At 45.4% G+C, this 23996-nt stretch overlaps 1 protein-coding gene across 1 annotated transcript in view; it reads right to left on the bottom strand.

Moving 5' to 3' along the window:
- The window catches only part of Plxna2 (plexin A2), a 207775-nt gene that overhangs the window by 45430 nt on the left and 138349 nt on the right, over positions 1 to 23996 (bottom strand). The window contains exons 9-12 of the mRNA XM_071600112.1: positions 21475 to 21589; positions 13340 to 13540; positions 11546 to 11642; positions 8255 to 8445 (exon numbers count right to left, since the gene is read on the bottom strand). Coding sequence (XP_071456213.1) covers positions 8255 to 8445; positions 11546 to 11642; positions 13340 to 13540; positions 21475 to 21589 — 604 coding nt within the window. The remainder of the gene's footprint in view (positions 1 to 8254; positions 8446 to 11545; positions 11643 to 13339; positions 13541 to 21474; positions 21590 to 23996) is intronic.

Below are 23996 nucleotides of genomic sequence, written 5' to 3'. Positions count from 1 at the left end.
TGAACAACATGACATGTGAGGTACTAGATGGAGGTTAGCTTTCCATGAATATTAACTACTGTTTTTCTCATGACCAAGAAATGGAGGAAGATAGCCAGGTACAGTGGTACACCCTGTAATCCCAGTGGCTCATAAGGCTGAGGCATGAGGATCATAAGTTCAAGGTCTGCCTCTACAACTTAGTGAGACCCTAAGCAACTTAGAAGGATCCTGTCTCAAAATAAAAAAATAGAAAAAATAAAAGGGATGGGGATGTGGCTCAATGGTTCAGTTTTACTGGTTTCAATCCCCGGTACCAAAAATAAAGAAAAAAAGAAAGAAAGAAATCCGGTCAGAAACCAGGCTAGCTGAGGTCTGGAGGAAAAGTGGCTGAGATTTGAAGAGTGCCCCATGCAGGTGGAGCCTTTGGGCATTGCTGTTGGTGGGGACGCAGGGCTGGTGCAGACAGCAGGGCTTGCCATGTTGGCTGCCTCTGTGGCCTGAGCATCCTTCCCCATTGTCTCTGCAGGTTGTCATACTATGGGGGTTTTAAGAGGAGACAGGAGAGACTGACATCAGAGCCTCTAGGAGGTTGTGGTTGGGGGGAGGTTTGTGTCCAGGAAAGACACTCCAGGATGACCTCAGGCCCAATAGCATCTCCAGTTCCAGAATGACCTTGGTCTCCTGTCCATGTCCCTAGCTGATGTGAACCCTCTGCATTAGATGCCCCTGTGTCTAGGGTAGGGTTTCAGGAGCAGCCAGAGAGGAAACATCCTGGTGTGTAGCTTGCTCATCTTCTCTTTCCTTATCTACGTGCTCCCTTCCTGTCACTTAGTGTTTTCCTGACTTCAGAGGGTGCTGATGTCAACTGCATGTTTGCAAATTTCCATCCTATCCTGGCTCCCAGAGACACCTGGATATTGCATTCCAAGGCAGCAAATGGTCCCATTCTTTTCCAAGTTGTGACATGTGTGTGTGTGTGTGTGTGTGTGTGTGTGTGTGTGTGTGCACTCTTCACAGCAGGCTAGGGCTCAGCTGACGAGCTCTGCAGGAATCTATGGCACTGGCAGCACCAGCTCTCCTGCTTGGCGTGAATCCTTGCTGGCTCTGTCTTAGCTGATAGTACATTCAAAACCTAATTGTTATCTCAGCAGAGTAACTCCATTATTCATCCTGACACCATCCCCCGTTAGCTGTTTGTTGCAGTGATGTTATATTAATGAGGCCTGCAAATAAATGAACAGGAGATCAGAGTGCTGGCTTGTTTCTCAGGAAAACTGACTGACTTTATTTTTTTTTTTGTTATTGAGAACTTTGCAGCGCGTGACTCTGGCCCTGGGCAGGTGGCTTTTGACTTTTCCTGCAGAGATCTGGTGCAGGCTTGCGGATAAATACTTGTAAATGTCCCAGCTTCCTGAATAGTTTCACAAATGCATTTACATGGGAGATAATCTGGGAAAAAACAATGTCCTTTAAATTATTTGGGCCACATATAGAGCAGGAGGCAGCAGGAGTAAAGGATCATCTCGAACTATTATTGCATCAAAAATAATTTCTGCTTGATTTTGGAAGGCAGTGTATATTGTTTTCTACAATCGATTCTCTTTCCCAGATAAATGTACCTAAGATAATGTTAGAGAATTTATATTCCCTAAGCATGGATCAGTGAGGTTGGGGAAGTTACAGAAGTTGAAAAATTGATAAAGTAAAATTTACACAGTGGTCAATGGAGAAGCAGCTGTAAAGCCCTACACTCCTCCTGCCTGGCACTAGTGCATTCTTACTGGACCAACATGGCAGGTGGCTACAGGAGCATTCTAAGGTTGATAAGGTCCTGGCCACTCCCTGAGTCCCCAATTAGGGGATTATTCCCTGTTTCTGTCCCACTGTACCTTTACTCCACCTGATGCTCTAACCTGCAGGTGTGCACCACCTGGGTCCTCTCCACTGGGCTGTCCCTTCTCTTTGGGTGGCAGTACTTGAGAGATCAGACCCCAGGCCAGGGACTCCAGCCTTCACTCTAACCATCATTGCCTTGGTAGGCAAAGACTAAAACCAATAGCATCAAGCTTGGAGGATTTACACAGCACCTGGGGTAGGCATTAAAGCAATGCCAATACCCGACAGGCAAAACGTGATTCCCCTAAGCTCAAATGCAGCCCCAAATTCCCTCATTGCTTTCCTCCACTTATAGGAGTAAGTATCAACCTTAGAAAGTCAGGCAAAGTTGACCTTAAGGCTCAATACAAAGGGTGGCCAATGTCCCCAGTTTATCTGGCATCTCTTGGTATCTTCCTAGAGGATTCTGATACTGGATACAGACATTTTTGGTATATTTGGGGTAGGGTCATATGGGGGATACAGGTCTATCTCTGTGACCAAAAGAGGCGGCATGGTGTGTGTGTGTGGGGAGGGGATGGAGGAGTCTGACTTCTGCAGTCAGAAGTCACTGGTTTTCATCCCTGTTCTGCCACTAACCAGATGTGTGACTTTGGGCAAATTATTTACTTCCCCAAGCACTGTTTTCCCCACTCTTAAGATAATTATAGTCATCTTGTTGGATTTTTTTTTTTTTTTTGAGTAAGCAAACTACACCAAGCTTGGCACATGGTAGAATACTGTTAAAGAAACGCTAATAACATTTTCTTTCCACACTAGAGAATGAACCCAGGGACACTCTACATTCAGTTACATCCCAAGACCTTTTTTTCAAAAATACTTTTTTTTTTTCTTTTGAGACAGGGTCTCACTAAGTTGCCAAGACTGGCCTTGAACTTGCAATCCTCCTGCCTCAGCCTCCCAGTTGCTGGGATTACAGGTATGTGCCACTTCATTGACTTAAAAAACTGTTTTTATTAAGAGTGCTAAAATTAGGCATTGGCTAGCCTGTTCATGTCCCTGATCTAGGGTGGTGTCCTCATTAGCTATAGAGACCTATGTCCCTTCTGCAATCCTCTTTCTGTACAGGAGACATCTGCCAAGGGTGTATTTTAAAAGTTTCTATCCTAGGCTCTTTAGAGCAAGCAGTGTGGCTTGCAAAGCCTCTTCTAGGTGACCAATATTCAAGGATGGGCTGGGGCTACACAGGACAGGCTGCATCCCCCTGTGCTCAACCCAGGACTTACTTGACCACATTACAATCTCCAACCCCAGTTCCTATCTGATTGTTTTTGGCATTTGCTGACCAATGCAATGATGCCTACAGTGAAGGTCTGACCTCTCAAGCTTCTCCACCTTTCAGAGATTCTGGAGGAGGGACCCAGGTGGTGCCTAAGCATGGCATATTAAGTAGCCACTAATTAAATATTCATTTATGACTGAATTAATTTCTTTGGAACTGTGGCATTGCCTCTCTTTTCTCATAATTCTTACTCTTATGGATTGAATTCTGTCCTTCTCTCCAATTCATATGTTGAAGCCCTAACTCCCAGGACCTCAAAATGTGACCTTATTTGGAGACAGAGTCTTTATAGAGGTAATCGTTTTAAAACAGGTTCATTAGTGTGGGCCTTAATCCAATCTAATTGGTGTTTTAAGAGACAGGTGCATGTCCGTGGAGAATGTCATATGAACATTGAGACATTTGATGCTTCCAGAAGCCAAAGAAAGCCAAAGATTGCCATCAAAGCCCTAGAAGCCAGGAGAGGCCTGGGACAGATTCTCCCTCAGAGCTCTCAGAGGGAACCAGCCCTGTCCATTCCTTGATCTTAGACTTCTAATTTCCAGATCTCTGAGAAGCTATATTTCTGTGGTTTAAGACAACTCGTGTATAGTATTTTTTATGGCCATCCAAGGAAACCGGTCCTCCGTAGAGACCAGAGTGGAGACCTATATGAAATTATCTCTGAAGCCCCTTTACCTTCCCTAAATTTGTATTACCCAGATCATATCTCCTTTTCCTTTCTGCTGAATCCTGCCCATTCCTGGCTTCTTGGGCAATGATCTCTCTGGGTCTCCTTTCCAGTGGATGGCTCATAATATTCTCCTTTGAGGTCCCAGCAGGTCCTGAGGCCCTGGCTGGGGAGAACAGAAATGGTGGGCCAGGCATCTCATGGACTTTCTAGTCCTCTGCACATTTCCTGTTCCTGGAGTTGAACAGGTGACACATGCACAGATGCCCAGATGACAGCTGGAAATGGGAGCAGCCTGGGATGCCTCCCACAGGGGACAGCGTCATTATCACACCATGAGCCGGCTGAGAAGGAGCAGACGGTGAGTCCTGAGGGGGTCCTAACCTGAGCTTTATGCAAACTGGGAAATTCAATAGGTTGTACAACTTGTCCTACATGAAGCTGCCATAAAGGATGGGTCTCTAGGGGTGGGCTTGGTTGCCATGGAGACAACAGGGTAAGGAGGGGTTAAGGAAGAACACAGCTGTTCATCTAACTGTGCATGAGCCCACTCCTTTTCCTAAAGTAGAGCTTCTTTGAGGTCATCTCACTTATTTCTCTGCTGTCAGGCAGGATGGCAGCCATTTCAGCCCCCATTTATTGCCAGGATTGGAAATCCTGCCACCCCCTGTAGCCATCATAGGCTGCTATGGGATCCTTCTCTTTTTACCCTTCTGGGAGGATCTTTCTAGCAAGTGGCTTATGTTTACTGCACAGAAAGTGCTTGTACTGAGGAGGGTACCCATTCTGCAGATAGGGGCTAGTGACAAGGAGCTATGTGTGAAATAGTATGAACCTCATAGAATCTGATCATTGGCAGGTTTAAGAGAAAGATCTATGCCAGTGTGAGGGGATTAGCCAAGAAAGCTGAAGAAAAGAAAATGCATTGAATCCTCTTCAAGGTTACTTTTAACTTATTCATTTTTGCCAAAAATGCCATAGAAATGAGGCCTTGCCTTTATTGGGGATATTCTATTGGGGGGCATATGAAATTGATTTTCTGCATCATGGGTGATGGGAACTTTGATCTCTTGCTCACCATGGGGGTCTACCTGATTTCCTCATCATGAGGCTACTATTGTTCTGGTTGTAATTAATAAGCATCTTATGGGAGGATAGAGAGGATAGATTAAGACATAGAGATATCCTGTTTCTCTTCGGACTTTCATCCACTAATTTTAGCATCCATTGCCCATTCTTGCCTGAAGCAATTATTACTGTGAACTTTGCAAATGATGACTTTTTTTTTTTGGTACCAGGGATTGAACCCAGGGTTGCTTAACTACTGAGCCACATCCCAGTCCTTTTTATTTTTTATTTTGAGATAGGGTCTTTCTAAGTTGCTTAGGGCCTTCCCTGAGTTGCTGAGGCTGGCTTTGATTTTGTGATCTCCTGCCTCAGCCTCCCTAGCAGCTGGAAACATATGTGCACACCACCACACCCTGCTGCAAATGATGATTTTTTATTTCCATATTTTTTCCATATTTATTAGTTGAGCTTAAAGAAGGGCACCCCTCTTATCATTTGTTTGTCAAATGTCAGTAAAGACCATGAATCCTTATTTTATTCTGTTGGTAAAGACCATGATTATCATTATTTCCCTGCTCAAATTGCTCCAAATTTGACCACTGGGATCCCCCCTTCAAGTTGGCTTTGAGGTCCTTTTAATATGTACCCTATTTTTTTTCAGTACTTCTTGCCAAGAATAAAAGTAATAACCTGAATTTAATCATGATGAAGCATCAATCATATCCAAATAAAAGGACATTCTACAAAATAACCGGCCTGGATTCTTCAAGGACATGAAGGACAAAGAAAGACTTCAGATCAAATGACTAAGGAGACATGACAATGGGATGTCACACAGGCTCCTGGATTAGATCCCAGCTTAAATTCTGGCCCAGAAAAGAGAGATTATTGGAACAATTGACAAAGTGTTAATAAAGCATGTATATGAAGTGGTCTTATTGAACTAATGTTAACTTTATGATTTTGATAATTGTACTATGGTTATGTAAGATGTTAACTTGAAAAATCTGGATGAAGGGGATATGGAAGTTCTTTGTACTATTTTTATATCTTTTTATAAATTTAAAATTATTTCAAAAATAGAAAGTTAAAGTTAAACAAAATGACTTTTACAAGGAGAGGAGAGTCAGGTGGGGGGTAGGAGATACAGAACGAAGGAAAATATGACAGATAATAGTACATAAATTGTTCCGGGCCTGGATTCTTCCTCCCACAAATCCTGTCCAGAGTGATGGGCCCTGAGTGGCTTGGAACACAGCATGGATTTGTCTCTTCCCAGAGATGCTTTTTCATTTCTCAACAGCCTCAACATGAAAATCACCAACAGGAGTCTTGGGGCCTCTGACTCCTGCTGATATGTTCACTGGGAAAAATCAATTACAGCCTAATTACCTCAGGGGGTTAATTAGCCTCCTGTAACTTGGGTGTCCTCTGTGAACGGAGCAGCCTGTCAGTCCTCGGTCAGTGAGCAGGGGTGGCTGAGCCAGAGGCTCCCCTAGGGAACAGCCTGCCTCAGGGCTGGGAAGGGGCCCCAGCCTGTCTGGGAGAAGAGCAGACAGACAACTGACCCGGGGCAGTCACCAGGGCTGGCAGAGGTGTGGTGCCGATGGACTTGAGTCCCCACTAATTTAAGCTCCTCTACACCACAGGTGCTGACGGGGCTGAGATGACAACTGCAGCAGAAAGAAGAATTACAGACCCGTGCAAGTTCTCAGGCCAGCAGTTGCCGGAAATCACTGGAATCAGGGAGAAGGCACGGAGCCCTGAGCAGCTCAGGAAACTGACTCTCTGAGGGCAGAGACCAGGCACCACCAGCAGCCCCCGCAAACACTCTTCCCGTAGCATAAAGACACAGGGGCCAGTCAGCAGTCACGGTCACTGGCCACATCTGAGAGTAAAATGGGATCAAAGCAGCCCACTCTGTGAGGGGCAGTGTGTACATCACGTAACCCCTTCCTACTCAGATGGTCAAGGCCCAAGATGCAGTATCTCCCTCAGTACAGCACCGCCATGTGAATGAGTTGCATTTGTGAGGTCTATACCAGCTAGAAAAGACTTGGATATTAGGGAAGTAGAAATACTTCTCTGTATCTTGTTTTTTTTGTTTTTTTTTTTTGGGGGGGTGGATTAATTTGTAGAGAATTTGTAAATTATTTTATAATTAAATCTGAATTCAAATATTGTCCTTGCCATTTTATTCACTGTGTGAACTTGAGCATGTCACTCAAATTCTCTGAGCCTCAGTTTCTTCATCGGCACCACGGAGGTGAGAATACTTACCTTCCGATATTGTTGTAAGGGTTAAATAATTAAATGCTAAGCAACATTGCTCCCTGTTCAAAGCATCTCTATATTAACATCATCCATTTAAACCCATCCTTGCGGTTTGCTTTTGTTTGTTTTTTAAACTGATCTGAATCTCTGAAATGCTCATAGGGGTGCTCCAGAAGGTTTTCAATATTCCGTCGTAGGTAAGAACCAGAGCAGCTTTCTTTGGACTACCAGGCAGACCGAGGCAGGAAAAGGACAGGACATCAGCTCGGGGAAGATGGAGTCAAGGAGCAGCCCCTCCCTTGCTTTTTTAAACCTGCAGACCACAGTGGTACCTGCCCAGGTCTTTGTTCCTAGTCACCATAAGGGAATGTGCAATTAGTTTCAAAGCACAAGTGACAGTCGTTGAATAGGGAGCTGTGAAGAGTGATGGGCACACAATGCAACTAAAGTTAAGCACAACTCTTCCTCTCCCAGGCCATTCAAAACCGGAGCAGCTGCGTTTTCACTCCCATCATCTATTCATCTTCCTTTGCAATTTGCTATTTTGGAAACATCATTCCCCCATCCCCCCGTGTAATTAATTACCTATTTCTTCCCATTAAAATCACAAACAAATGGGGACAGACACTAAACCCTGGGAAGTGGCGCGGTGGCTAATGTAGTGCTTTTCTTTATTTCTCCCATGTCCAACTTTGCAACTCTGAGCTAATGGTAACTACTGAAATCAATGTTTCTGCTCAGAAGAGCTAAACCTGCTTTGTGAAATATTCACCCACCATGGAACCAATTTCTTGGCTGTATTTGGGTCAGCCAGCCTGGCCGGGGCCACTGGGCTGGCTCTGTGTCCCTTGTGGTATGCAGGTGCACACAGATTTGCATATACACGCATGCATAGGCACAAGGACACGCTCCATACTCTTGTCATTTATGTCTGGACATGGACCATCCAGACACTTGAGAGGCTGTCTATGTCCCCAAATTAAATAAACTCAAATCTGAGAATTTATCTAAAAAGGCTCAATTTGTACCTTTTCCCCACAATCCTGGTTGTCCCCTCCTGCTCTGAAAACTTAGGGACTCACCTCGGTGATTTGGGGGTTGGAGCACTTGACATTGTGGCTGGACCAGTCCAGCCAGGGACTGGAGGGGCTGGTACAGTGCTGGTGGAGGGTGCATCTGCGCTCGCCGCTGCACCAGCCACACTCGAACTTGCGGTCAGCCTTGAGGCAGAGCCCACAGCTCTCCCGCTGGGCTGCACACTTGTAGAGATGCACTGTAAAGAGAGGGGGACTGTCAAGATGGGATGGCAGAGGCAGCTCACGGCGTACCCTCTTCTAGCAAGCACGACAGACACCATCCCTAACCGTGGATAACACCCCATCATCATTGCAAGAATAATGGATGGGAAATTAATAATAAATTGAACCTCTTAGTAGTCATTTAAAGGCACTACAGAAAATAATATTATTTCAGAGTTTCTGGCTCAAGATTGAATCAGATCAGGGCTTTAATTGTGGCTTCCTGACTTCCGAGCAATGTGACAAAGTATTTAACCTCCCTGAACCTCATTTATCTATCTCTAACACAGAGATAATCATTGTTTTTTGGGAGGTTTGAATGAGATGTTGTATAGTAAGCGCTTAGCGCAGTGCCTGTGACATATCTGATGTTCTATACATGCTTATTATCTTTTCTTTGAGCTCAAACTGTATTCTTTTGCTGCTGTCTTTCCTACTCACAGATGGCCCCTATTTCGAGAGGTAAGGGCTTATTTCCTCATTGCAGGTTAAAATGAAGCTCAAAGAGCGACGTAATGACTATTACAGCTTACTAAGCTTAGTGCCCCAAACGGGAGTCCTGAGGCTCCAGTTGGCTCTGCTGCTAGTTGGACATCCCGAGAAGAGAGGAATCTCACCTTGTGTGCTGGAGATTGTGTGGATCTGGGACAGGAGTCAGCCTGAGCTTAAAGAAAGGCTGGGTAGCTGGGGAGGTATTGCTGGTAAGGAAAGTGGGTGACAGAGTCCTGTTGTCAGCCCCTGTGGATGGACAGCATGTCCCAGAGAGGACAAACTGGCTCCTTAACAGGTCACATGTGCAATCTACAAGTGCATTTTCTTTGCTTTTTTGTCTCCTACTGACCAGCCAGTTAGTGAAAATGTGCTTGTGAGTCTGGGGCTTAGTTTTTTTCCTGCTAGGGTTCTGAACTCAGAGTCCCAAAAGAATTCTACAAAACCAGAGCAAAGCTGACCCTCTGTATTCACCAGTTCTGTATCTGTGGATTCAACCAACCGTGGATTGAAAATATTTTAAAAAATGCATCTGTACTGAACATGTACAGACTTTTTATCTGATTGTTATTCCTTAAACATAGTGTATAACAACTATGAATAGCACATTTACATTGTATGAGGTATTAGAAGTAAGCTAGACATTGCTAAAAGCATATAGGGACATGTGCAGGTCATGCGCAAACACTGTGCCATTTTATAGAAGAGACTTAAGAGGCCTCAGACTTTGGTCTCAGCAGGGGGTCCTGAAACCAATCCAATGTGGAGATTGAAGGATGACTGTACTCAGTCATTTTTCAACCCTTCTGGTCAAGCAGACCTTAGCTTTTAGGATTGGGCACTGTACCTCTGCTGGAGGTCAGGTACATGCCCTGGGGGAGAGGTACTTTTTATTCTTTCATAGGTTCTCCTCCCATTCCTCTGGTCTGCCCAGCATTCCCTGGTCCGGGCTCAAGGACTATGTAAACATCCTTATGTCTATGGCCTCTTAAGGTAGAGGGCAGGAAATGGGAGTCTTAAAATAAACAAGTACACACTGGGCATTTATAAATATAGACCACATGCTCTCCAGCCATGAACTTATTGGATCCTCATGATGACCCTATGCCAAGGGCATCCCTTTCTCCATGGCGCAGGCAAGGACACTGGGGTGTAGAAAGGAGCTGTAATTAGCCCAAGTTCACACTGCTGCAAGTTCAAGTGCCAGCAGTTGAACCTTGGTTTGTTGGATTCTAGAACCTTAGTCCTTAGACACTGTGGCCATATCCCCCCAACACCTGGGTGTACAGTCACCCTGACACCCAGGGTTCCAGGTGCAAAGGCAATCTCTGGGATCTAGGCCTAGCTCCTCGGCAAAGAAAGAGACTCCTGTCTCTTAGTGGTGAGAAAATTTGGGGCTGGGAATGAGGAAAAATAGTATAAAAAAATCTCCCAGAATCAAGTTGCTCTCTCGCAGTCCAAGAAGCATTTATTTTAAAGGCAGCAAAGAGGCAAATCCCCAGATGCTGAAATACTTATAGACCACTCTCTATTGTGTCCTTAGGCCCCTTCCCAGTACCCAGGGGGTGACTCTCAGATGAAAACAGAGCCTGTGACAGCTTCAACTACTTGAACTGAAGTTAAGATATGTGGCTAGTGATGGGAGCAGAGCTGGGGTACATTCTGGGGGAAAAGGGTTCAAATCCCACAGTGAGCTGAGCAGCAGGTCATCACTGTGATGTGGGTAGCTTGTGCGTGAGTTCTGAAATTAAACTGGCTTGGTACAGATCCTGGCTCTTGCTATCCAACTTGGCCCTTTTCTTAACCTGTTTGGGTCTCACTTTCCTCATCTACAAAATGGGAACAAAAATAGTACATGCCTTTTGGAGTTGTGATGATTAAGAGAAATAATGACAAACAAATCACTTAATGATGATTTTTCCACTGAATGCTCAGCAAACTGGAGAGACTTTTACCATCCTTAACAATGCAGCTAGAATTTGTATCTGTCGCATTAAAGGAAGGGCCACACTTGGCCCATGGAAAAAGCTCAACATATGTTTGTAGGATGGTAAATGAAGGTGGCCCTCGTGCGGTACCCACTCCTGCTCCAGTCCAGTCCCCTTCCTGAGCTTCTTTGCTCCAGATGTGGGCCTGACTACGCATGCTGGTCCCTCCCACCTGCCTCAGGACCAGGAGTACAGCCTTAAAAACCTTCTTTGTGCAGTGACCGTGACCAGGGCCAAGGACAGAGAAACGAGAGCTGAGTGGAAACAATATCTCCATTTCCAGGGAAACTGGCGGGACGTTCCTGCCTGCTGTTCTCCTAGGTCAGGTTCCACAGACACTTCAAAGCCACCGGGAGCCAAAGAATAGCGTGGATGAGTTGGCAGCCGCCCGACGAATGCTCTGGTTGTAATAAAACAGGGCTCCCAACAGGACTCCTTTGATGGCTCCAAATGTTGCTTTAGGATCCTCTGAAGAGTTCCGCTGACAGAGGGAGTGTATTATTCAAGGCACAGCAGCCTGCTGGCTCTGATTCCTCCAGCCCCAGTCTTTCCCGGGGTCGTGAAAAGATCAAACCTCTACCCGGAAGTAGCTGCTTACCTTTCAAGTCCTGAGGGTTGTCAATGATGAAATTGCCATTCCACACGACGGCGAAGTCCACGGCCAGGTTGCTGATGTCCATCCCATCATACTGGTACTGTGGGGAGTGGGCAGAGTCACATGGCTCAAGAGGCTGTCTGTCATGAGGAGCCAGAGGCTCAGAGCTACCCTTCATCCTGCTCTAAGGAGCCCTAGAATGCCCTTTACCTGACTCCCCAATCATGAATGCCTCCAGGATCCCACCCCAAACTTCCAACTGGGTATTTAGTACCTTGCATAAGCTGATCCAAACTGACTTCTCCAAATTTCTTCTCTACTGCTTTCCTGCAGAAATCTTAAATCCACCTGTCTCCAAACACACCTGCCTAGCCCCCTCTCTGTGTCTTGGTTGAGTTTCTATTTCATAAGAAATGCCATCTTTTCCCCACAATCTCCATCCTTTTAACTCACCCTCATCATTCTCCCAGCCCAGCTCTGGTCCACCTTCCCCGGGCATCCTCTCCAATATCTCTGCCACCCCTCCCCAACCTCCCTGTTCCCTGGCATTGCTGCTCTCCTCCAGGAACTGCTGTGCATCTTTTCACGCACAAGTCCAGTCTTTCTAGAAAGTCCGTGAGTTTTAGGAGATAAAGCCATCCCCTCTCACTACCCCCAGAGAGGCGGAGCTTGGAATAGGGCTTGTTGTGACACTTGTGACCAGCTGGCTGACCAGGCCCTGTGCTTGTCCTCTCTTTCTATACATGAGCCTTACTTTGGTCCATGGTCCACTAAGGAGAAGTGTCCAGAGCTTTCTGGACAGAGATCTCCTCTGCTCCCCCATGAAAGGTATCCAGCTATGGCTAATAGTCCACTTTCTCTCCTGCTAATCACACAGAGGACTTTGAGACCCTCCGCACACTTGAGAAACAGCCCCTCTGGGTGGCCCAGCTCCCATCGCCACCTCTGAGGGAAACCTTTTGGCATCTCCTCTTGGGCTGCCCAGTCCTAGCCACTTAGCTCTGGAGGGCACGTCCCTGTCGGCCCTCTTGCCCCCGGCCCTTCCCGCTGCCTTCCTCCTTTGTTGAGTTCCATTTCTTTCTCATCCCACCTTCCCCTTGCGCTTGGCCGCCTTCCACCGATTACAAATTCTATCAAGCGCCTGTGACCCCGGAATCTGACAGCTCCCTGATAAGAGGCCCAGATTCTCTTTATCTCTCCCAGGCGAATTAGCTTCCCTCAACACCTTTGTCACGTCCCCATCTCCGAGCTGACCCCCCACAGTCAGACACAGGGAGTTGGCAGATAAAAAGATCTTCTCTGGGCTAGAATTATAATTAAACACCTCGGTGCTTTCTGTCCGCCATTCGGGACTGGTTTAACCCTTGCGGCTCTTGAAACACTGCTTCCCCCTTCCTCTCCCCTCCCAACTCACTTCCTCTTCCCTCTTTTCTATTACCTTTGGGGTGATGCCCTCTGGTTTTGCATGTGGGCAAGGTGTGGGGGACAGGGTGGGGTGGAGCTGCTTCACGCTGGTTGGAGTTTCCACACAGGCTTAAAGGCAGGCTCTTTAAACTTCAGAAAGGGTACTGAGATCCCCGCTTCTGCCATTAGGGTAGTTTGTTTCCTCTGACACCATTCATGTGATCTGCCCTGGCTGAGGGTCCAGGGTACCTGCACATTCTTCTGTCCCTGGGGACATAGGGTCAGCTTGGGACCCTGGATGGTTCTAGAAGTTGGGAGCACCAGTCTTAGGACTTGGCGCAGGTGGGAGAGAAAGTCCTGCTCCAGGCAGGGCCCCAGCTCGAGTCCTCTTACCGAACTATTCTGACACTGGACACTGGAGCTGTTGAATCGCAGGGCAGGGACCCGGTGGATGGCCCCCTGGATGTTGAGAACACATTCGTAGCCTCGCTGGCCCGACTGAGGCTGGGGCAAGTTTCGAGCCTTAAGGGTGATCGGTTTCACCTCTCCGACCGGAATCAGAATCTCCTCCGTGGGCACCAGCTGGGGACAGTCCTGAAAGAGCAAGAAAAGGGGTTCCATTTGTCCTCAGCTCATACTTTCTTACTCACCTAAGGAAAGACAAGGTCAGAACCAGGAGGCTGAGAACCTGGTGAATACAGGTGGGCTCCCTATAAGAAGGACATTACCTCACTTAAGAGGTGTGTGAGTCAGCAGGGAAAATGAGATCTCTCCTAGCTCCTGGGCTTTGATATTGTCATCACCATCCCACAAACTGTCCTGGGTCTGATGTGTGTGTTACAATTCAGGAATTAATTTGCAAGCACCAGTACGGCAAGCTGTGGATTTTATCTCCAGAGAAGCTGGATGAAAGAGCCTCTACGTGTCCCTGTCCCCAACTCCGGCACCCCACCTCTGGTTTCATCTGGTTCCCCAGCTCTGGCTCCTCTGCCCCTCACATGGTCAATGCCCGGGGCGTCCTGTTATCAGCAGCTTCAGCTGAGCTGGGCTTTCCAGGAGGTGCATCAGGCTCTCCCAGCAATGCTCTAAATACTTGCTCTGGCTTTTTATCTTATTTCATTACCAAGCTCTGCATGAATGCCATGTTCCTTTAGAAAACAAAACCCAGGCAAGAAAGTCATGGTAGGGAGGGGCTGTGGGAAGGACCATGAGAGAGAAGGTGAGAAAGAGACTGATTTTCTTCAGTTCTAAGTCTGGATGCTGCTTTGCTCTCTCAGAGGTCAAATGTCATCGCCTAACAGCTCTGATCTCCTCCTTCCCCCCACTCCAGGAAAGATCTGAGCCCAGTAGCCCCTGGAAGTGAGGATGTAGAAACCTTCTCCATGAGGAATCATTTCCTATCTCCAGGGCTCAACTGGAGGAATTCTTGCAGGAGGCTCCACTTCCCTTGGACATTTGTACCTGGGGAGAGCTTTTGAGAATGTTATGGGGGGTCCCAATACTATGAGCCCTGCAGAGGGGGTACTACTGGTACTAAATGACCCAGAATCAAGATTGCTAGATTTCCTGCAAGGTGGGGACAGTCTGCAATAGTAAGAGAGATAAGAGATTGTCCCTTTTGGGATGACAGAGGTGATCCCCAATAAGAAGCCTTATATAACTCAGGTAACGTTAAGCAATGGCACAGCCTCGCTGGTCAGCCTGATACTTATGGGGCAGATTTAGGCAATCACTTCTTTTCTGTAGATCCCAGTTGCAGGCCTGACATGCCTGTTGGCCTCTTAACCCCACAATCTTGCATGCCACATTCTGACCATACCAAATGAACAGCTAGTTCTGATGTGCCATCTCCCTTACTGGATTTTTTTCTCCTGGACTTTTTTGAACATGCTTTTCTCTCTCCCAAACACTAACACTCACTTACTGGGCTGTGAATTTCTTGAGGATTAGGTGGTGGTATATTCAAGCCCACATACCCATTCTTCATTTCAGTGCCTGAAGTGTAATGGACACTGGTCATTGTTTGTGGGTGTGTGAATATAAAGAAGCAACGGATAAAAAGATCTTGAAGTTTCTTTATAGTTCCAACTTTTCAGATTTGTTGGAGATGAGGGTAAATCTCTTCTTTCTAGACATTAAGACACTTGAAGAGAAGTTTGATTCCCAACAACTGGGTTTGGAAACTGCCCTGGTTTCTGGAGTCTTCGATGATCTAACCAGCATGTCTGAATATACTAAGGCATCTTGAGGAACCATGAAGAACTGGATCCAGGGGAAATTTCCCATGGGAATCTGCCTAGGAGGGCTTGGATGGACCTCCAGGATCACTGGTGCCATCCCTTGCCTGTCAGCCAACCACACGTGAGGACTCCAGGCAGGCAGAGTCTCCACGAGGGACAGGATCACAAGGCAGTGCCAGAACAGATGGGCCCGTTCAGGAGCCAGTCACTCAGGCTGCCAACTCATAAACTTGCTCTTTACTGCACTTTTACTTTCATTCCCTGCGGGCACTCTTGACAGAGTCTTTCATATATTTATAGCCAAGGGAAAAAAAAAAAAAAAAGAATATCGCTTTAGGGAAGCCCAGGCATCTCATGGAAAAGGAGATGCCATGTCCTGTTAGTGGCTAAAAATCAACATCGAATTTAATAAGTTAGACTCTTAATTTAGGATAGAAATAAAGCTGAGGTATAATGGTGTGTGTGTGTGTGTATGTGTGTGTGTGTAGAGAGAGAGAGAGAGAGACAGAAGAGAGAGAGAGAATAGATTTTCAGATTCTGAACTTGTTGGTATACTGTAAAAGATGAGCAGTTATTTCTCATCTCTAATGAGCTCAGAGAACAAATTCAAATTTCAGTAGCAGGGTCCTAAAGATGTACTTTTGGAGCTGTAATGTCTCCAGTAAGTAAACAATATTGTAGAGTCCTTTTAACTCTGATCTCTCTCTCCCTCCCCCCGCCCCCACTCTCTCTCACACACACACATACACAAGAAAAAACAAAACAAATCAAAAACCCACAATGGGCCCTAGAGTCCATGGATTCTGCCAATTGAGGATCAAAAATATTTGAAAAGAAATCACATCTGTACTAAATATGTACAGACCTTTTTCTTGTCATCATTCCCTAAACAATGCAGTATAACCACTATTCACACAGACTTGCATTGTATTGGTTATTATAAAGAACGTAGAGATGATTTAAAGTATTTGAGAGGATGTTCATAGGTTACATTCAAGTACCATGTAAATGACTTAAGCCTTTGGCATTTTTGTATTGACAAAGGTCCTGGAACCAATACCCCATGGATGATTGTGTGTGTCTGTGTCTCACACACACACACCTTCACACACACACACACACACACACACACCTTTTTGCCTGGGCTAAGTCCAGTTGGAGAAGCATGAGTAGAATTTATGAGTACTATTCTGAGTCTTTTAAAAAGAAATTCTAGAATTTTAGACACCCTCCCACAACCTGTGGCTTTAGGCCTTTTGCAACTAGACTTAGGAATAATGATTAGGGTCTTCCCAAATGTCCAAATCTGCTACAGGATTGCCCCCCATAGGAAAAAAAAAGTCGTAGGCTTTGTTTATTTGACTCTTGCTCTTAGGTTAAATGGAATAGAATGATTCTATCCCTTCTCTAGGGCAAAGGAAAGAAGTGGTTGGAGTCCCAAGTACACTCTCTGCATCTTGGACAACAGATGAGATTCAGGCCCTCTCGGTTGTGGATGGTTCTGGGGAGACTCAGTGAACAGACAGTGTGACTTGGGTGGCAATGGCAGTACTGAGGCTGCAGGCAGGTGCAGGAGGGCCTGCACCTTGGAAAGTTGCCAAGTTGCTGGAATTCAGTACATCTGGGGTTTGAGGAAAATGATGGATATAATAAAGCCACTTCCAAACCATTTGCTTCTGTGTGTGTGCGTGCGCGCGCACACACACACACACACACACACACCTCTCTCTCTCTCTCTCTCTCTCACACACACACACACACACACACACAGTTTTTATCTTAAGGACAAAAAAGCAAATAATCACAAATGCTTTTTCTGCAGAATGTTAAGACTGTTATGAATGTTCTTAAAATACTGATTGCTCCTGCCAGTCCTCACAGTCTTCTGAGTGACGTCTTCAGGTCATCCTATTCCTCCTCTGTCTGCAGGCCAGCTGGAGCCAGAGTCACCTCCTCAAGACAGCCGGCTTAGTTTAAGTCAAAATGAACAGATGTCCTGTTTGGGACTATCCTAGAGCTGGGCAGCAGGGGGTTGGGGACAGGGAAGAGGAAATACAACTGTAGGGAGGGCAGGAGGGCCAGGGCCTGGCGTAGAGCCCTGGGAGTCTTAGGGCCCTGTTGCCTGTTCTGTCTGGTTGTGCTCTGCCAGGTTCCCGTGCTGGGGACCCGTTAGCCGTTCGAAACAACTTCTCCCATGTGGAAATGGCATTATCTTCACCCACTGGACTTCAAAGAGAGAGAGCAGCCGGCATCCTGGGAAGCTAATCGGATTTATTTGGTTCTATCTTTCCCCTGGGATGGGGCGTAAAGAAGATATTTATGTATCTACATCTCACTAGGCCTGGTTTAGCCATGGAGGAAGATGAGCTTTCAAAGCTGAAAGCCATACATACTCCTGTGCACTCCTGCTTGTTAACACCCTGCCATAGTCTGATCCGGCCCAGGGAGGTAGAGATTTGGGAGCCCCATCAGAAATCTGCTGGGCTCTGAGTGCTAGAAAAGTCTGGTTTGTTACCTTAAAAGGGCTCAAGGGATGGTTCAATTGAAATTCAGTTTCCTCAAATCTAAAATGGTGCCAATAATACCTGACAATCCTAGATTACATGAAAGAGGGATATGAAAGTATGGGGTAAGTGGTAATGAGCTGGATGAACACTCATTGTTAAATATTATTACTACAAATCTCTCTCTCTCTCTCTCTCTCTCTCTCTCTCTGTGTGTGTGTGTATACATAGAATCTGAGGACATCAACTTCTTCAAGGCCAGCTTGGAACATTGACTCTGAATCCTGATGTCTGCATTTATTTGATGATAATAGGAAAATTATTGTACTTATCTAAGTTTCAGTTTATCTGTAATAGAATCTCCTCCATACAGTAGTCAAGATTAAATAAAATTTATATATATATGTATATATATGTGTGTGTGTATCTATCTATATATAGTGCTGCATATATAATAAGCACTCAATAGATGTTAACTTCTAAAACTTTCCTTTTTGAACTGTAGTCTCTGCAGCACAGCTGTTCTTCATCATCAGGCTTAAGCATGGAGTTGGCCAAGCAGTCCTCTGGAAAGATGTGGGCAAACCCACCTCATATGCGGCTGTCCTTTTATCTGAAAGTGGCATGGCCAACCCATCTTCATGGGAAATTTCTCCATCTGTAGAGATGGATTTTTGCAGGTCCAGCCATACTCTCTGAACCCTCATGACCAACAGCAAGGGCCAGATTGAAGTCACACCTGCAAGGGTAGCTGTGGCCATGGAGACTAACACACTCAAGCCTGATTTTTCTGTAGAAAACAAACTGTGCTGCTTTTTTGGATGCCTGAGTTCTCTGTAGCCTTGGGCAAAATCACTAAATTTTTGGCATCTTGGTTACTACAGATGTCAAATATGAATTATGTGAATCTGCAGGGTTGTTTCAGAATCAACCGAAACACCGTATGTCAGGGGTTCTCAATCTTTAGCCTCATCTGGGATGGGGTCCAAGAATTTGAATTTCTAACACGTTTGTGGGTGATGTTGACGGAGCACACCCTGGTTGGCACACATTGAGAACTTCGGCCACATGTGCAAAAACTATAAATGTGAGATGCATTAATGTTGCTATATTACTCAATGAAGCCAATCAGTTATATATTATCTCTAGGAAGTCGACAGACATAAAATTTTGATTCAAAGTTTAGGTCAGGGGCTTACTAGAAGTATAAAAGAGATATTCTAGGAACCCCAAAGAGACACCTATGAGATTTCCAGTCTCGAAAACAACATAAAGACACAGATGGCACTCCTCATAGAGCCAGGAAAACCTTACCCAAGCTGGCCATGTGTGTTTTTGCTGTTCCTCAAATTTTCAGGAATAGGGGTCCCCTAAAATGGAACTTTGGTTCGAATAGAGCAGGGCTTCAGAGCTATTTTCTGGGCAGGGAGGTGTGATAGGTTGTGGCTGAGAGCTAAAGTAGTATTTTCAGAAGCCAAGGAAGTGACCCAGCAACCTTGCAGGCAAGCTGCACCCTATTTGGGAGCTGGATAGAGTCTGGGTTTCCATCACAGCCCTCCAGAGAGTTACTCCTTGGGCCTGCCTGGGGCCACAAACATGAGGATAAGAGAGCAGGCGACCACCCAGCCCTGCTCAGGCAGATGGGAAGATGGGAGGCAAGGGTATGGTTCTTCTTGAGGCTGAAAGGAGATAGGAAGTCTCTGGATTGGGCCTCAGGGTTCTTTTAGTATTAACTTAATACCGAGTTGCAGGGAGGCAACAGCTTTTTTCCAACCCGCTCTCTGGAATGTCCAGGCCTCTCATCTGTGGCTGACAGGGAGCTGTGTTTCAGTGGCTTCTACACAGTGTGAAGGAGGCCCGGCCTGCTTCCAATTAGCCTTCTGGGGCTCAGCCCTCGGGCCTCTACGCACATCCCGGCTGAGTTTATTTGTCTTGCTCCATGTGACACCCTGCTTGCCCTCACTCCAGCTGCAGGTCGAGATCAGGCTTGGCTTTGGGTTTCTTTCTGCCTGAGGGGGCGGCCCCAGTAGAAAGTGGGGCAGCTGCTCCTTCTTGTCGAATCTATCCTTCACCCTCTTTCTGGGTTCTGAGTTCCTCCTCCTCCTATTTAATTAAGTAACTTAGAAGTTTTGAGTGGCCAAAGTGAAGGCCAGTTTCTAAGACCAATGATCTCCCATCTTCTACTGCCCAACTTGCACCTCTGATCAGGCCCTCTGCAACTTGTTTTCTTCAGTCATTCTTCTATGGGCTCCCTAGCTGCAATTCCACCACCCCATACCTTCAGCTCTCAGGCCCTTTTCTCTGAGTAAGAAGGCTGGTTCAGACCTCTGCAGAGTTCCAGGGCTGTGATTAATTTCCAGTGTTCACTAAGACCAGTGTAGTGATTTCAGGCCAGCTGCATCCCAGCATACCAACTGGCAAGGGAAATCCTTTTTGGATCATTCCCAGGGTAACTACGTGCCTGATTCTATCCTTTTGAGGCAACTGTGGACGGGTCTGCCTTCAATGTTCCCATTAGGGACCATCTATGTCTCTCCCTTTTAAGATAGACAAATTCCATTTTTTTCCTGACTGAATATAACACATGTTATTTCAGAAACTAAAAAGAGCTCAAGGCCATGGGTGTGTGTTTCAGAAACCTTTCAAGGTCTACTTTCTTATGTTTACTCATGAAAGCTACCGGCACAGCTGTTGAGATGAGGAGATACAAGAGACACCATTTCTGGAAGTCTTAGACAAGCAGACCCAATGTTCATCAATGGGACTTGGGTACAGAAGTGACTAGTTTATCCATGTGTTCCACACACTCATTCTACTCATATTCACTTAAGAAGATACTAAGGATATAAAGATAAGCTGTGATCCTTGCCTTTAAGGAGACTGTAGTCTACTGGAGAAAAATATCTGTGCAGAAAGGTTTAGTAATATATGAAAATGTACACTGTCACCTATAAATAGTTGCGGATTTCTAAATGGCAGAACAAGAGAGAAACTTGTGTATATGCACTTGGGCATATATATGAATACATAAGGTCTCTATAGTTCTTCAAACTCAACTGGTCACCCATGGCTAAAAGTACCAGAAAGGAAAATTGACCCAGCAGCCTTCATCATCCTGAGGTATGCTGGGGACATATAAGAAAGAGTCAACATCAATGAGTAATCATGAAATGGAATATTCACTGGAAGATAAGCAGTGTGATATTTCACTGTGTTGATAAGAGAGATGGATCACCCTTTAGAGATGGAGCTTCAGCTACATAATGAGATTGGACTTTTAGCAATGCCTGGTTCTTTCACTAGTTGAATTTTCTTCTCTTTCTATAAGGCCACCCACCCAGACACTCATCAAAGAATCATTGAATTTGAGAGTTGGAAGAGAAGTTGGCATGAAAGAATGGTTGAGAGTGAATGTTCTATTGAACTCAGTTATGTCTACAGCCAAGCAAACGGCCAGACTCAAAGAATACATGCCATTCACTACCCTCTTCCAGATCACAGAGTCTGTTGGGTTGGATATGTTTCCTCTAAGCTTCTAGACTCAATCCCTGAACGCAGAGTTTGAGGAGTCCACTTGTTATGGCCTTTGCCTCTGGGGTCATTTGCTGCCAGTTTCTCGAGCTTTATAACAACATGGCTTTTAAGCACGTAGAAGGACCAAATCTAATCAAAGGACCAAATTGGGTCAGCACAAGAGATGATCAAGCCATTGGACTGACCATCTGAAAAGGAAGGGGTTATTCAGATTCTTTGGCACATCGCCATGTCAGGGTGAGCCTTTTACCTCTGAAATGTTGATCCGGCCCTCTTGGAAGGAGCAGGTCGTGGGGTCATGAGTGCAGAGGTTCCGGTACTTGCACCAATGGCAGCGGAAGGCGCTGTTGACACAGGACAGGCACCTGCAAGGATGGAGACAAGAAGAGGACAAGCCAAGGAGCCACAGGTCATGATAGAAGTCATTATCTTATATTTAAATCCTAGTCTTACTCTCAGAAGGGCAGATGACTGGAGCGTCCTCTAGTACCGAGAACTACGAATTCTTGAGCCAGGATGTTCATGAGACCAGAAAGAAACCAGGACTGGAGTAGAAATAATGCACTTAGAATGCAGCAGTGAGCTATACCTTCCCTGTAGCGCATGTGAGAGCCGATTGTTTATATTTTCAGTCCATTTTTCAAACTGGTAGACTTCACATAGGAAGCTTGAATCAGCCATGGGGGGAAAGTTTAAACTACAGAAATTGGTAAATGGCCAGATGTGGTGGTTCATGCCTGTGATCCCAGAGGCTCAGGAGGCTGAGGCAGGAGGATCTCGAGTTCAAAGCCAACCTCAGCAACTTAGCTAGGCCCTAAGCAACTTAGTGAGATCCTGTCTCAAAATAAAAAATAAAAGAGCTGGGGATGTGGTTCAGTGGGTAAGTTCCCCGCAGTTCAATCTCTGGTACCCCTCCCCCCAAAAAAGAGTAAATGCTACCAAACTAGTTTTTCTTTCTTTCTTTTTTTTTTTTTTGTCCCCTGATTTCTGGTAGTTAAATCTTTACCAAGATACCACTGTTTGTAAGACTGAGTAAAAAGAGCATAGAGGTAAAAATTGGACAGGTCTGATTATAGTCTTGCTTCTGCTGTTGCCACTGGGTCACCCTAAGTAAGTCACTTAACTTTCTGAATTGGAGTTTCTTTATCTATCTGTAACAAAACATTCCCATCTACTCCACAGGGCTGTTTGGTAATCAAATAAGATAATGTACAGAAAATGGTTTTGAAAAGTACGATGCTAAATATGTTATTTTCAAGTGCTTAAATCACCTGTTATTTCAACCTCTTAAATAACATTTGAGAATCAACAATTGGTTCATAGCACTTCTGTTATAGGGCTCAGGGGAGTTAACAGGATTAAATGGTGAATTTGTCTCATACTCCTAATAATCCAGGGAGGAAGCATCAGAATAGGTGCATGACACACACCTTTCTTGCCAGAGTGAGCATTTATTTCCCCCTGGTTTCATCTGGAAGCTGTGTATATTACTTTGTCTCTGTTTGTGTGATCAGACCATAATAATAGAAATGTGTTTTCTAGAGGGGGATGGTCTTCCAAGCTCTCCTACTCTAGTTTTTCATCACTAGACTAATCTGGCTTGGACAGGACCAAGTCTGCAATCTGGCGCCACCTGGTGGGAGTCTAGGTACAACTGGGTGATTGGGCATCGGATCCAGAGGTCGTGGGTTAATGGGCCCCAGTGTGTTAGGGGCATTCGCTTATCTAACTTCATCTTCCCCATGCTGATTATTTTTATTCTTTTATGTTTATGTCCAAAGTTATTTAGTTTCTGAGCTTAGGCCAATGCTATTTTGTGTACTCCCTGATTGATTGGTTTTTGATAATATCTTGCGATTCAGCAAGTAAATAATGAAAACAGACTAAGGACCAAAGGATGATGGTATCTATTTGGACTGTAGACCTGGATCTTCCACTGGCTAATAGTGTGACCATCATTGTATTCTCTGTGGGCCTCAGTTTACCATATTAAAAGGAAAGAAGTAAATATGATTCTGTGACTTTGACCTGTGAATGCCAGAGGTAGAGTGGGGGCAAGATAGATAATATTTGGCAATAAAATCTTTGCTGTCAAGAAAATCTGCTTTTTTTTTTTTCCCTGCTAAAATTTGCTGCCTGTGACAGCATCTTTGTTGCCATAGCAATCCATCATTGAAAGTGGTGACATCACACTAAATTGCCATGGAGATGAGGGTGCTCTCACAAACAATGGATTCTGTTACCACTGTGTTGTTTGTGAAGGAAGTTGAGAGGTTCTCTCTCCATGATGCTTGGCATATCCAAGGCGGAGTTAGATGGGGGTTGGAATGCAGTGGTTAGCGGGCACTTGGGTCCTAATTTTAGCTTGCACCACTGTCTGCCCTACCCTGGCTCCTGCCTGCCATTTTTACCTCTTGTTCTTTCTTTTTCAGGGTTATCTATTGAGTCATCCTGATGGGGTTCAGATATGTCTCCTTTCCTGACTACTGCAAAGATGCTAGGACTCTAGAAAATTATTCTAATCATGAAAATCAAGATCAGAAAAGGGGAGATGAGGGAGGACTAGCTCATTTATCTATTTTATGGCTAAAGATTCTTTTAAGGCTTATCTGCAAACAGATCCTTTCCCCACCTTGATTGCTGAGCCCTTTGTGCCCACAACTTGAATCCTACAGACTCAATGACCCTGGAATTATGTCTATTATATAGATCTCAGTGGTTCCTATTCTAGAAAATGGGAGGAATAACTCCATAAAATACTTCCAATTACTA

This window comes from Marmota flaviventris, chromosome 12 (genome assembly GCF_047511675.1).
Source record: "Marmota flaviventris isolate mMarFla1 chromosome 12, mMarFla1.hap1, whole genome shotgun sequence".
In the NCBI taxonomy this organism is placed as follows: Eukaryota; Metazoa; Chordata; class Mammalia; order Rodentia; family Sciuridae; genus Marmota; species Marmota flaviventris.
This window is presented reverse-complemented; position numbering and strand designations above follow the sequence as displayed.